General features: G+C 43.9%; 1 protein-coding gene across 1 annotated transcript in view; it reads left to right on the forward strand.

Moving 5' to 3' along the window:
• The first annotated feature begins 9,059 nt into the window (after nucleotides 1-9,059).
• ak3 (adenylate kinase 3) overlaps nucleotides 9,060-12,119 on the forward strand; it is a 34,338-nt gene continuing 31,278 nt past the window's right edge. Inside the window, exon 1 of the mRNA XM_043720857.1 lies at nucleotides 9,060-9,361. Coding sequence (XP_043576792.1) covers nucleotides 9,214-9,361 — 148 coding nt within the window. The 5' untranslated portion in view covers nucleotides 9,060-9,213. The remainder of the gene's footprint in view (nucleotides 9,362-12,119) is intronic.

Below are 12,119 nucleotides of genomic sequence, written 5' to 3' on the forward strand. Positions count from 1 at the left end.
AGTGAATCATAGAATCGCTACATTTGGCCCATCGAGCACACAAACCCTCCAAAAAGCAACCCATCCAGACCTAGCCCGCTGTGCTATCCCTGTTACCCTGCATTTTCCATGGCTAATCCAGCTAGCATGCACACCCCTGGACACCACAGGCAATTTAACATGGCCAATCCACCTTAACCTGTGCATGTTTGACCTGTGGGAGGAAACCAGAGCACCTGGAGAAACCCATGCAGACATGGGGAGAATATACAAACTTCACACAGACAATCACCCGAGGGTAGAATTGAGTCCAGGTCCCTGGCACCGTGAGGCAACAGTGTTAACCACTGAGCAACTGTGCCACCCAGTGGGAAAAAAAACATATTTGACCTCAACTTCAACCTCAACCCTCTACCTGCAGCAGATGCATCTATCTATCAAGTATTGGTTACAGTGGCCATCAAACAGTCCTTGTGGATATTAAATCCCACCTTTACATTATAGATAACCCTTATTAGTAACTCAACACGAGGCATCCATGAGGTGCTATGGACCATCAGCAACAGCAGAATCATCCTCAAACACAATATATAATTGCATGGCCCAGCATATCCCCCACTTTGCATCATTATCAGGCTAGGGAAACAACCCTGGGTCAATGAATAGTATAGGTCAGTATGCCAGGACCAGCATAAGGTATACCTAAAACTAAAGTGTCAGCCTGATGAAGCTTCAACAGAGGACTATTTGCAAGCTAAACAGTGTAAGCAGCCTGCGATATACTGAGCTGGTTCTGTGGGAGCTTGACCCCATCCCTTCATGCTACTCCTATTGTTCACACTTTAAAAAAAACCCAAGGCCTCACTAGCTGTTTACTTCATTGGCTTGGAATAGACCACTCAGTACCTCTGTCTCAACCTCTCTTCATTAAAAAACTAGGACAAAATACACTTCTTAAAACCATCGTATCATCACACTTCCCAATCCATTTATATCCTCTTGTAACCTAAGACCTTCTCCTCAATGACAACCACATGGCCAATCTTCATTCTCAAACTTACTTATTATCCCTCACATTCTCATCTACATCATTTATATATATCATGAACTATAACAGACCCAGTGCTGAACCCTGTGTTATGCCACTGCACATTGAGCTGCAGTCACACTAACAGCTTTCTACACCACTCTCTGTCTTCAGCTACTGTGCCAATCTTGGATCCATCTTGCTAAGTTACCCTTAATCCAAGTGTTTTTACCTTCTTTATCAGTCTTACATGTGAAATCTTATAAAAGTCTTTGCAGAAATCTATATAAGTCACAACAACTGCACTAGCCTCAGTGAGTTGCTCAGTCACCTCCTTGAAAATCTAACCAGGCTATTTAGGTTTGAGGAAAAGTGTGGCGCTGGAAAAGCACAGCAGCTCAGGCAGCATCCAAGGAGCAGGAGTGGGTCTGGGGGGAGGTAGATGGGTAGGTGTTAGATGGATGCAGGTGGGGAGGGGTAGAACAGTTCAAGAAGGCGGTGCCCAGTTGAAGGGTTGGATCTGGAATGAGATGGGGGGAAGGGAGATGAGGAAACTGGTGAAATTGACTTTGATGCCGTTTGGTTGGAGGGTCCCAAGGTGGAAGATGAGGTGTTCTTCCTCCAGGCGTCAGGTGGCTAGGATTTGGTGGTGGAGGAAGTGAGGGACTTGCATGTGTCCGTTGTTCTCGATGTGATCTGCTCGACACCAGGGACACAGGACGCCAACTCACGGAACATTTTGGAGAACATCTCTGGGACACAAGCACTAAAAAACCTCACTGTTCTGTGGCCAACCACTTCACCTCCCCCTCCCACTCCGCCAAGGACATACAAGTCCTGGGCCTCCTCCACTGCTAAACCCTAGCCACCTGATGCCTGGAGGAAGAACACCTCATCTTTCGCCTTGGGACCCTCTAGCCACACAGCATCAATGTTGATTTCACCAGTTTCCTCATCTCTCTTCCCTCCAACTCATCCCAGATCCAACCCTCCGACTCGGCACTGCTCTCTAGAACTGTCCTACTTGTCCATCTTCCTTCCCACCTATCTGCTCCACCCTCCACTTTGACCTACTACCATCACCTCCCACCTTCATCTGCCTATTGCCTTTCCAGCTACCTTTCCCCCAGACCTAAGCCCCTCCTATTTACCTCTCAACCCCCTTCTGCCACCCCCCATCAACACATTCCTGTTGAAGGTCTTATGCTTGAAACTAGGAGAAAGTGAGGACTGCAGATGCTGGAGATCAGACTCAAAAAGTGAGGTGCTGGAAAAGCATAGCAGGTCAGACAGCATCCGAGGAACAGTAACTCTTCATTCCAGATGAAGAGCTCATGCTCGAAATGACGATTCTCCTGCTCCTCGGATGCTGGTGTTTTTCCAGCACCACATTTTTTGACCCTTATGCCCGAAATGTCAATTCTCCTGCTCCTCAGATGCTGCCTGACCCGCTGTGCTTTTCCAGCTCCACACTTTTCGACTCTAATTTCCAGCATCTGCAGTCCTCACTTTCTCCTATTTAGGTATAATCTCCTTCTAATAATGCCATGATGACTATCCTGATTAAACTTTGCCTCTGTAAATGGAGGTTAATGACATCCTTCACTATTTTCTCCAATAGTTTCCCAACTACTGATGTGAGCTTCACTGGTCTGTAATTCCCTGCTTTATCTCTACCATCCTTCTTGAAACGTGGAACCACATTAGCTGTCCTTCAGTCCTCTAGCACCTCTCCTGTGGCCAGAGAGAAATTAAAAATTTCGGTTAGAACCTCTATGATTTCAGCCATCAACACCTGTGGCATCATGGGTAGAATTCTTCTGGACCTGGGGATTTGTCCACTTTTATACCAGCCAATGTTTCCTCACTCCTCATGTTAACCTGCTCAAGAATGTCATAGTCCACTCTCCCTAATTCTGTACCTCGATCCTGCTTCTCCAAGTTGAAGACATATACGAAGTATTTGTTTAACACTCTATGAATATCCTCCTGTTTTTGCATGAACAACATGCAGGCACTTATCCACTTCCTGAACAGGAGGAAGAGGTACCCAATCTATGGCAAGTACATCAATTTTCTAATTTCCACCCATGGTCTTTTGGAGATGAGATTTCTTAGCATTTCTGGAAGATTTGTCACCATGTATACACTTGGACAATGAATCTTTGTTTGTGACATGTAGTTGTCTGCATAACTTCCAGCTCTGAATGCTTACCATCTGGCCTGCTTGATTGGAGTTCTCAAGTATACTCCAATACCTTTTCTAATTTTCATATGGAGATTGCAAAAATAAATTTGTTAACTTCTAGGATGTTGCTCAGTACTGTTTACTTGTAAACAGGGCTTTTCCTGATTTCACCATCACCAGTACTTACAGAACACTCACTGAATCGCATCCTGACAAACAGTGAAATCCAATGATAGCCATGTCAACCAAAGACATCTCTACCAATTAAAGGTGTGATGACAACCAACTGTACACTGGGAGGTGATGGCCTAATGGTATTATTGCTAAACTAGTATTCTGGCCACCAAGGTAATGTTCTGGGGACCTAGATTTGAATCCCACCAAGGCAGACAGTGGAATTTGAATTCAATAAATATCTGTAATAAAGATCTGGATGACCATGAAACCATTGCCAATTGTCAGCAAAAGCCCTTCATTATGTCCTTTAGGGACGGGAACTGCTATTCTTACCTAGTCTGGCCTACATGTGACTCCAGGTCCACAGCAATGTGGTTGCCCCTTAATGCCGTCTGGGATGTACTTCGGGATGGGCAATGAATGCTGGCCTAGCCAGTGATGACCACATCTTATGAATGATTTAAAACAAAGTGTTCTTTTCTTCTCTTGGGTGAGAATAGAGCTTAGCAACAATGGCCTTGTAAGAACAAACGACTGTCTGTGTCAGGACGGTTTATGATATCAATGATTTGTCTCATAGCCTAATAGTATCTTTTATAACAGAATTGTCACTGCAAGACAGATATTTTATTAATGACCTAGGCCTGAATGTAGGAGGTATGGAGTAAGTTCACAGAAGGCATGAAAATTGATGGTTTGTTGAATAGCAAAGATGAAGGCCTTGGAATACAGGATGACATAGATGGGCTAGTCAGATGGGTGGAACAGTCGCAGATAGAACTTTAGTCCTGAAAAGTGTGAGGTGGTGAATTTTGGGAAGACTAACAAGGAAAGTATAGAGAATTGGAGGGACTCTGTGAGCATGCTCATAGATCCTTGAAGGCAGAGGATTAAGATGGTTAAGAAGGCAGACTTAGTACTTTTGTTTGTTCAAGGCAGTGATTTCAAGGGCAAGAAAATTATGTTGGAGCTGTATATAACATCAGTTAGGCCACAGCTGGAGCACTGTGCACAGTTCTGGTCACCATATTATAGGAAGGATGTAATTGCAAGAGAGACGGTGCAGAAGATTCACCAGAATGTTTCTGTGGCTGGACTGATTCAGCTATGTAGAGAGACTAGATAGGCTGGGGATACCTTCCTTAGGGCAGAGAGGTTGAGGGAAATGTGATTGACATGTATAAAGTTGTGAGGGACATAGACAGGGAGAAATATTTCCTTTATTTAAGATGGGGCCTATTTTAAGGTAAGGACAGGGAGGTTTAGAGGGGATTGAGGAAAAATGTTTTCTCTCAGAGGGCTAAGGGTATCTGGAACTCACTGCCTAAAAGTGGTAGAGGCAAGAACCTTCACGGCATTTATGAACTGTTTAGATGAGCATTTGAAATGCCATAGCATACGGCACTATAGGCCCCGTGTTGGAAAATGCAATGAGAACAGACGAATGTTTGATTAATGGTGGAGACATGATGGTGTGAAGGCCCTCTTTCTGAAAACCTAAATTCTATGAACTCCATTGCTCTGGGATTTTCCAGTCAGGAGAAAAAATTTAAGTTCCTGCAGCTGACTTCTGTCTCCTTTCACCACTCTGACGCTATTGGTCTTCAAAATCACCAAATCCCTACTGTGTGGAATCAGGCCCTTCGGCCCAAAAAGTCTACACCGACCATCCCCCATAACTCTATTTTTAACTCTGAATAATGCACCTAACCTACACATCCCTGAACCCAATGGGCAATTTAGCATGGCCAGTTCACCTAACCTGCACATCTTTGAACTGTGGGAGGAAACCAGAGCAGTCAGAGGAAACCCACATAGACATAGGGAGAATGTGCAAATCCCACAGTCACCCGAGGCTGGATATGAACCAAGGTCACCGGGAGGAGCCACATTCTTGCTGTCGCTAACATTGCCACCGCCTCCAATCGCTGGAGGAGCCGTGTTCACCCCAGTGCTAGCCTCATATGCTGGGAGGAGTTGTGTCCTTACTGCGGTGTCCAATCGCTTGGAGGAACTGCGTCTGCCGCTGCCTCTGACTGCTGGGAAGCTGCTGCTATTCTATGCACGGCCCACTCTCGCTGCTGATGTTGCACTGCCACTGCCTTCGGTTGTCAAAAGGAGCTTGGGAGGCACTGTGTCTATCACAACAGCCTCCAATTGCAAAGAGGAACCACATTTACTGCAACTGCCTCTGATCCCTTTGATGAAGCACAACCGCTGCCTCAATTGCTAGGAGGAACTGCGTCAGCTGTCGCCACCACCTCAGACTGCCAGGAGACTGCCACCATTCCACACATGGTTCACTATTGTTGCTGTGCTGAAGCTGCTGATTAACCCACTGCAAAAGGCTTTAAATGAAAGATAAATGAAAGAAAAAACAACAAAAGCAGATGGAAGCGGGGTGACTCCTGGACTTAAGAGTCCACACGCAGCCCTGTTGGCTCCATTGCCATAACTGGTGATGCCAATACCAAAAAAGATAGGAATATAGCAGCTTTTATTGCCGTTACTACATTTCAAACATTTTTGACGATGAAGTATATTGAAATGTTGTGGAAGTTGTGAAAGGTGCTATATAAATGCAACTTTACTTATTTCATTCTAATCACCAAAAAGTTCAAACTTTCTATACAAAATAAAACATAAATAAAATGGACTTATGTTCACAGATCTAAAACCCTGAATTAACTTGCTAATTAAGGCGCATTAAGGGGTCATTTCTCAGAAAAATAGAATCAAAATGTTCCGGATGCTGGCATCTGAAATAAAAGCAGAAAGTTATGTAGGAATTCAGCGGGTCTGCTAGCATCTGTGGAGAGCCAAATAAAGCTAATACTTTGAGTTGGATTATATTGAACTTGAAATGTTAACTTTGGCTCTCTCTCACCAATTGCTGTCAGGCCTGTTGAGTTTCTCCAGCTGTTTCTGCTTTTGTCATTTGTCACAATCTTTTGCATGTCAGATTTTCCAACATTTGGATGAGAGATTCTTATTCTGACTCTTTTAGCAGGTCACAAAAGGTCGCTTCCTCCCTCTCTTTGTGGGGGTTAGCCAGGGCACGTCAATACTTGTATCTGACCCATGTCGCTTATCTAATCATTTGTTTAATTGCTGTTTGTGAAGTCTTGCTGTATGCAAACTGCCTGTAATGTTTATTCACACTGCAAATGTGTGCAGTCACAAGAGCCAGTTTCATGCCTGTGAAGTGCTTTGGGATGACAGAAAATTGCAAACTCCTTGTCGATAACTCAGCATCATTTAAATTTACAAATTACAATGTACCAGCTGAAATATATTTAACCAGGACCAAAAATCACTTGAGTGGCTGATTAGCTATTTCGGCGAGATGGCCAGCATGTGGCTTACAATAATGACAACAACCCATATTTGAATCAAGTTTGCCTCTTCACTCTGCCCTTGAGAGTGGAAGGCACTGGGAAAAATAACCACCAAGAAAATGGCTCGAGATTAAGCATCAATGTACAACAGAGCAAGGGCCAGGCTTCAGGCAAAACACAGGCTTCAGGCAGACTAATGGAAGGATCTACATAGAATAGCATAGCACAGAAACAGGTCCTTCAGCCCAACATGTCTGTGTGAACCATGATGTCATTCTAAACTAATCCCATCTGCCTGTACATGGTCCATATCCCTTTATTCCCTGCCATTCATGCCTCTTAAATATTGTTATCATATCCACTCCTAACACCTTCTTTCCCTGGCAGCACGTTTCAGGCATCTACTACCATCTGTGCTCACACATCTCCTTTAATCTTTTCTACTCTCACCTTAAACCTATGCCCAGTATTTGACATTGCCATCCTGTGAAAAAGACTCCAACTATCCACCCTGTTCATGCCTCTCATAATTTCATTTCCTTCTAACAGGTTTCCCTTCGCCTCCAATGCTCAAGTAAAATCAGCCTATGTTCGTCCAACCTCTCCTTATAGCTAACACACTCCATCCAGGCTACATCCTGGTAACTCTCTTTTGCATCTTCTCCAAACCCTCCACATCCTTCCTATAATGTGGGGGCCAGACTGCACACAATACTCCAAACGTGGCCTAACTCTAGACATCCGTAACAAGATTTGCTAACGTTTATTCTCAATGCCTGACAATTGAAGGCAAGCATGCCATATGCTTTATTTAGCACCTTATTCACTTGTGTGACCACTTTCAGGGAGCTCTGGACTTGCATCCCATGATCCCTCTGTATATCAAAGTTCCCAAGCGCCCTGCCATTTACTCTACAGTTTCCTCTTGCATTTGACCTCCCATATGCATCACCTCACATTTGTTCAGATTCAACTTCACCTGCCATTTCTCTACCCAACTTTTCAACTGATCTTATCCTGCTGCATACTTTGACAACCTTCCTCGTGATCCACGACTCCAACAATTTTATGTCGCCTGCAAACTGAATCACATCCACCTACATTTTCAACTCAATCATTTCTATGTGTTCCAAATAACAGAGGTCCTAGCACTGATCCTTGTTGGAACTGGTGAGGTTCTGGAATTGATCCCACTGATATCTTTGGCCAGTGCAAATTATGATCCTAATCCATATTGGATTTACGTCTTCTCACTTCCTTTTGCCAACATCTCTCCACTCCAAACCTGAATACATTCTGCTCCTAGATTGCATCATCCATGTGGCACCCTATTTATATCCCACATTTAAATCACCAGGTTACATTACTGGACTGCCCACGGCATGTTGAAATTACACCATATACAAAACACCCTCTATACCTCAAATTAAAGGCCTCAAATATACCACAGACATTACACACCCTGTTTGCTGATATCTCAAAGCACATGGCCTAGCATGCACCATCCATGTGGCACCCTATTTATATTCTACATTTACTCTCCAGGTTACACTACTGGACTGCCCACAGCACTTTGAAATTACACCATACACATAACACCCTCTATACTTCACACTAAAGGCCTCAAATATACCACAGACATTACACACCCTGTTTGTTAATATCTCAAAGCGCATGGCCTAGATTACACAACCCACATTACACATTGTTTAAACCGGACACATTGTAACTTCTGTTTGTACACCATATATAAATCCCCAATTATGCCAAGTTCATATCGCCCAAATTTCACCCCTTATTTCTTTCACGCATATCATGCCCCTGCACATACCACCCACATTACCATCTATACACCTCATGTATACTTCAATTATGCCAACCTGACAGTGTTTATACCACCCCTCATTCAATACACCCCTGTGCACACCCGCCCACCTTTTGAATCAAGACATATACTTTTTCATTTAAAAATATCTTCATATTCATAGTTCCTGAAACAGTTTGGTTTGCAGAGTAGCATGGGAAGGAATAAACAAGCATTGGAGTTTGACCCTGTCCAACAAACAAACTAAAGATTTTCCTCACTTGTGCAAGACAATATTTACATATAGTTGATGCACAGAGGGTCCTTGTGTATACCATTCATGTTAACCCGTATACATTATTCAGCCACATTTACACCGCAGTGTACCCGACAGGATGACCCAGATTCCAGCCCCGTTGTTTATTCCACCACATGTTACACTCTCCACCCGAACGTGTGTGCTTTGCCCATGCACGGGGCTGGGTTACAGCTCATCTGCCTCTTTCCCTCCTCCCTATTCCAGTGTCACTTCCTGTGGGAGGAAGATAAGCCCCGATGCCGTCTCTCGGACCGTGCAAAGTCCGGGCAGAGAGCGGGGCTGGTGTTGCAGACTGGCGAAGGAGCTGGGAGGGATCGCTGCTGCGCCAACACACCGGGACAGGGGAGGGCAGCTTGCTGCACCGCTCCTCTCTGCTGAGCCATGGGGGCCCGGCTCCTGTTCCGTGCTATCATCATGGGCCCTCCCGGCTCGGGCAAGGGGACCGTGTCCGAGCGCATCGTCAACACCTTCGGGCTCAAGCACCTGTCCAGCGGAGAGCTGCTGCGGACCAACATCAAGAATGAGACAGGTACCCGCTCGGTTCTCTCTCTCCCGGAGGAGAGCGGTCCCCCAGCTCTCTCTCTCTCTCTCTTTGTCCCTCTCCCTCCATCCCTGCCCATTAGGCTCAGTGAAGCAGTCCCGTTGTTCTGTGGGCTGTACTGCATTCAGCCTTCCCCGGGAGCATCACTGACTCCACTGTAAAGCGCGACCAAATCTTCATTCCTTTTGTAACATGTTTGGCTGCAGGAATTTCTGGTGCCATTCCTTTTGTAACATGTTTGGTTGCAGGAATTTCTGATGCCATTCCTTTTGTAACATGTTTGGTTGCAGGAATTTCTGGTGCCATTCCTTTTGTAACATGTTTGGTTGCAGGAATTTCTGATGCCATTCCTTTTGTAACATGTTTGGCTGCAGGAATTTCTGATGCCATTCCTTTTGTAACATGTTTGGATGCAGATCTTTCTCATGCCACTCCTTTTGCAGCCTCCCATCTATAGAATCCATCTACCAGGCCCGCTGTCAAGGAAAGGCTGCTAGCATTCTTAAAGATCCATCCCATCCTGGCAATGTTTTCCTGCAACCTCTACCATCAGGGAGAAGCCTGAACACACACACACACCAGCTGGTTTTGCAACAGTTTCTACCCTCCTGTTATTAGAATACTGAATGGACTCTCACACTCTTAACATTCGCCTGTACCTGTGTTTTTGTTTTTGCTGTGTATTAAATTAGATTAGATAGATTAGATTAGATTAGATTAGATTAGATTAGATTACTTACAGTGTGGAAACAGGCCCTTCGGCCCAACAAGTTTACCAATTGTATACTTATCTATGCTATTTAACTATGTGATCTGCTTGTATTGCTTGCAAGACAAAGCTTTTCACTTTGCCTCAGTACATGTGACAATAAATTCAATTCAATTCAACTCAATTCAACATCTTTGGCTGCAGGTCTTTCTGCTGCCATTCCTTTTGCAAAGGATTGATGCTGGATTCATAATTTATATAAATGATATGAATGTGAACATAAAAGGTATAGTTAATAAGTTTGCAGATGACACCAAAATTGGAGGTGTCGTGGACAGTGAAGAAGGTTACTTTAGATTACAATGGGATTTTGATAATCTTGCAACTGTACAGAACATTGGCTAGGCCACTTTTGGAATAATGTGTGCAATTGTGTCTGCCTGCTACAGGAAGGATGTTGTGAAATTTGAAAGGGTTCAGAAAAGACTTACAAGGATGTTGCCAGAGTTGGCGGGTTTGAGCTACATGAAGAGGCTGAATGAGCTGAGGCTGTTTTCCCTGGATCATCAGAGGCTGAAGGGTGACCTTATACAGGTTTATAAAATCATGAGAGGCAAGGATAGGGTAAATAGACAAGGTCTTTTCCCTGGGATGGGAGATTCCAAATCTAGAGGGCATAGGTTTAAGGTGAGAAGGGAAAGATTTAACAGGAACCTAAGGGGCAACTTTGGTGTGTGTGTATGGGCTGGTACAATTCCATTACCTGGATGGGTGTCTGAATAGGAAGAATTTAGAGGGACATAGGCCAAATGCTGACAAATGGGACTAGATTTATTTAAGATACTTAGTTGTCATGGACAGGTTGGACCCAAGGGTCTATTTCTGCGCAGTACAGCTCTATAAATTGATGACTTGAGAAGAAAATCCTGGGGAGAAATTATGTGAAGCCCAGACTGGAAATGAAATGACATAGTTTAATAATGGCCACATTGAGCCTCATTAGACCATTTATTCTGCCAAGTTTAAAGAAAAAGAACGATCCTGGAACTGTTCAGCTGGCCTGGGAACGTCTTTGGAGCGGAGCGAGAGTTATCGTTCAGGTCGTGGTGATCTTTCAACAAGAAATTTTGACTTGAAGCAATACCTTTTGGTTTTGTTTTGCTCCCTTCAGTGTGCTGAGTATTTCTCAGCATGTTTAGCTTTTATTTCAAATTGCTAGCATCTGCAGCAGTTTGAGTTTGTGTTGTTGTTATTGCAACTTTTTCTCTTCTCTCAGTGGCAGTATTCTTGGTCTGAAATTTGCAGGTTAAAAACCCCATTCCAGAGACTTGAACCCTTGATTCAGTCTTGCACTATTAAAGGAGAACTGTTGGTTAAGACAGTAAGAATCATAAAATAGAGTGCAGAAGGAGCATGTTGAATCTACGTCAGCTCTATGGTGACTGTACATGAAAAAGATTGTGCATTTGAAATTTTCACAATCTGCAATATTTTGCTTTTCTGTTAGCTCTGCCAGTAACCTTGCCAAAATTTATCATGAAAGCAAGTTATCTCAATGTTGTTTATAGGAGTTGCTGGCAGAAAATTGGCTGCTGAACGTCCTACACATCAAAAGTGATCATGTCAAATTACTTTGTTCTTGCATGGGATGTTGGTGTTTCTGCCATTTTCCCCATTTGATAACCCATTCCTTGTTGCCCTTGAACTGATTGGCTTCCCAGGCCATTTCGGAAGGCTTAGATAAAGAGTCATCTGGACTTGAAATGTTAACGTGCCTTCTCTCCATGGATGCTGCCTGGTCTGCAGAAATCTTTAGCATTCTTTGTTTTCAGTACCTACTCCAGTAATTTGCAGTAATTTCGTCCTGCATTTCAGAAGGCAGTTAAGACTCAACAATATTGCTGTGGATCTGGTGTCACATGGGTGAGGATGGCAGATTTCCTTCCCGAAAGGATGTTATTGATGGGTTTTTACAACAATTGGCAATAGTTGCATGGCTGCTATTAGCTGAATTTATAATTCCAGATTTTACTGAAT

This window comes from Chiloscyllium plagiosum, chromosome 2 (genome assembly GCF_004010195.1).
Source record: "Chiloscyllium plagiosum isolate BGI_BamShark_2017 chromosome 2, ASM401019v2, whole genome shotgun sequence".
Taxonomy (NCBI): Eukaryota; Metazoa; Chordata; class Chondrichthyes; order Orectolobiformes; family Hemiscylliidae; genus Chiloscyllium; species Chiloscyllium plagiosum.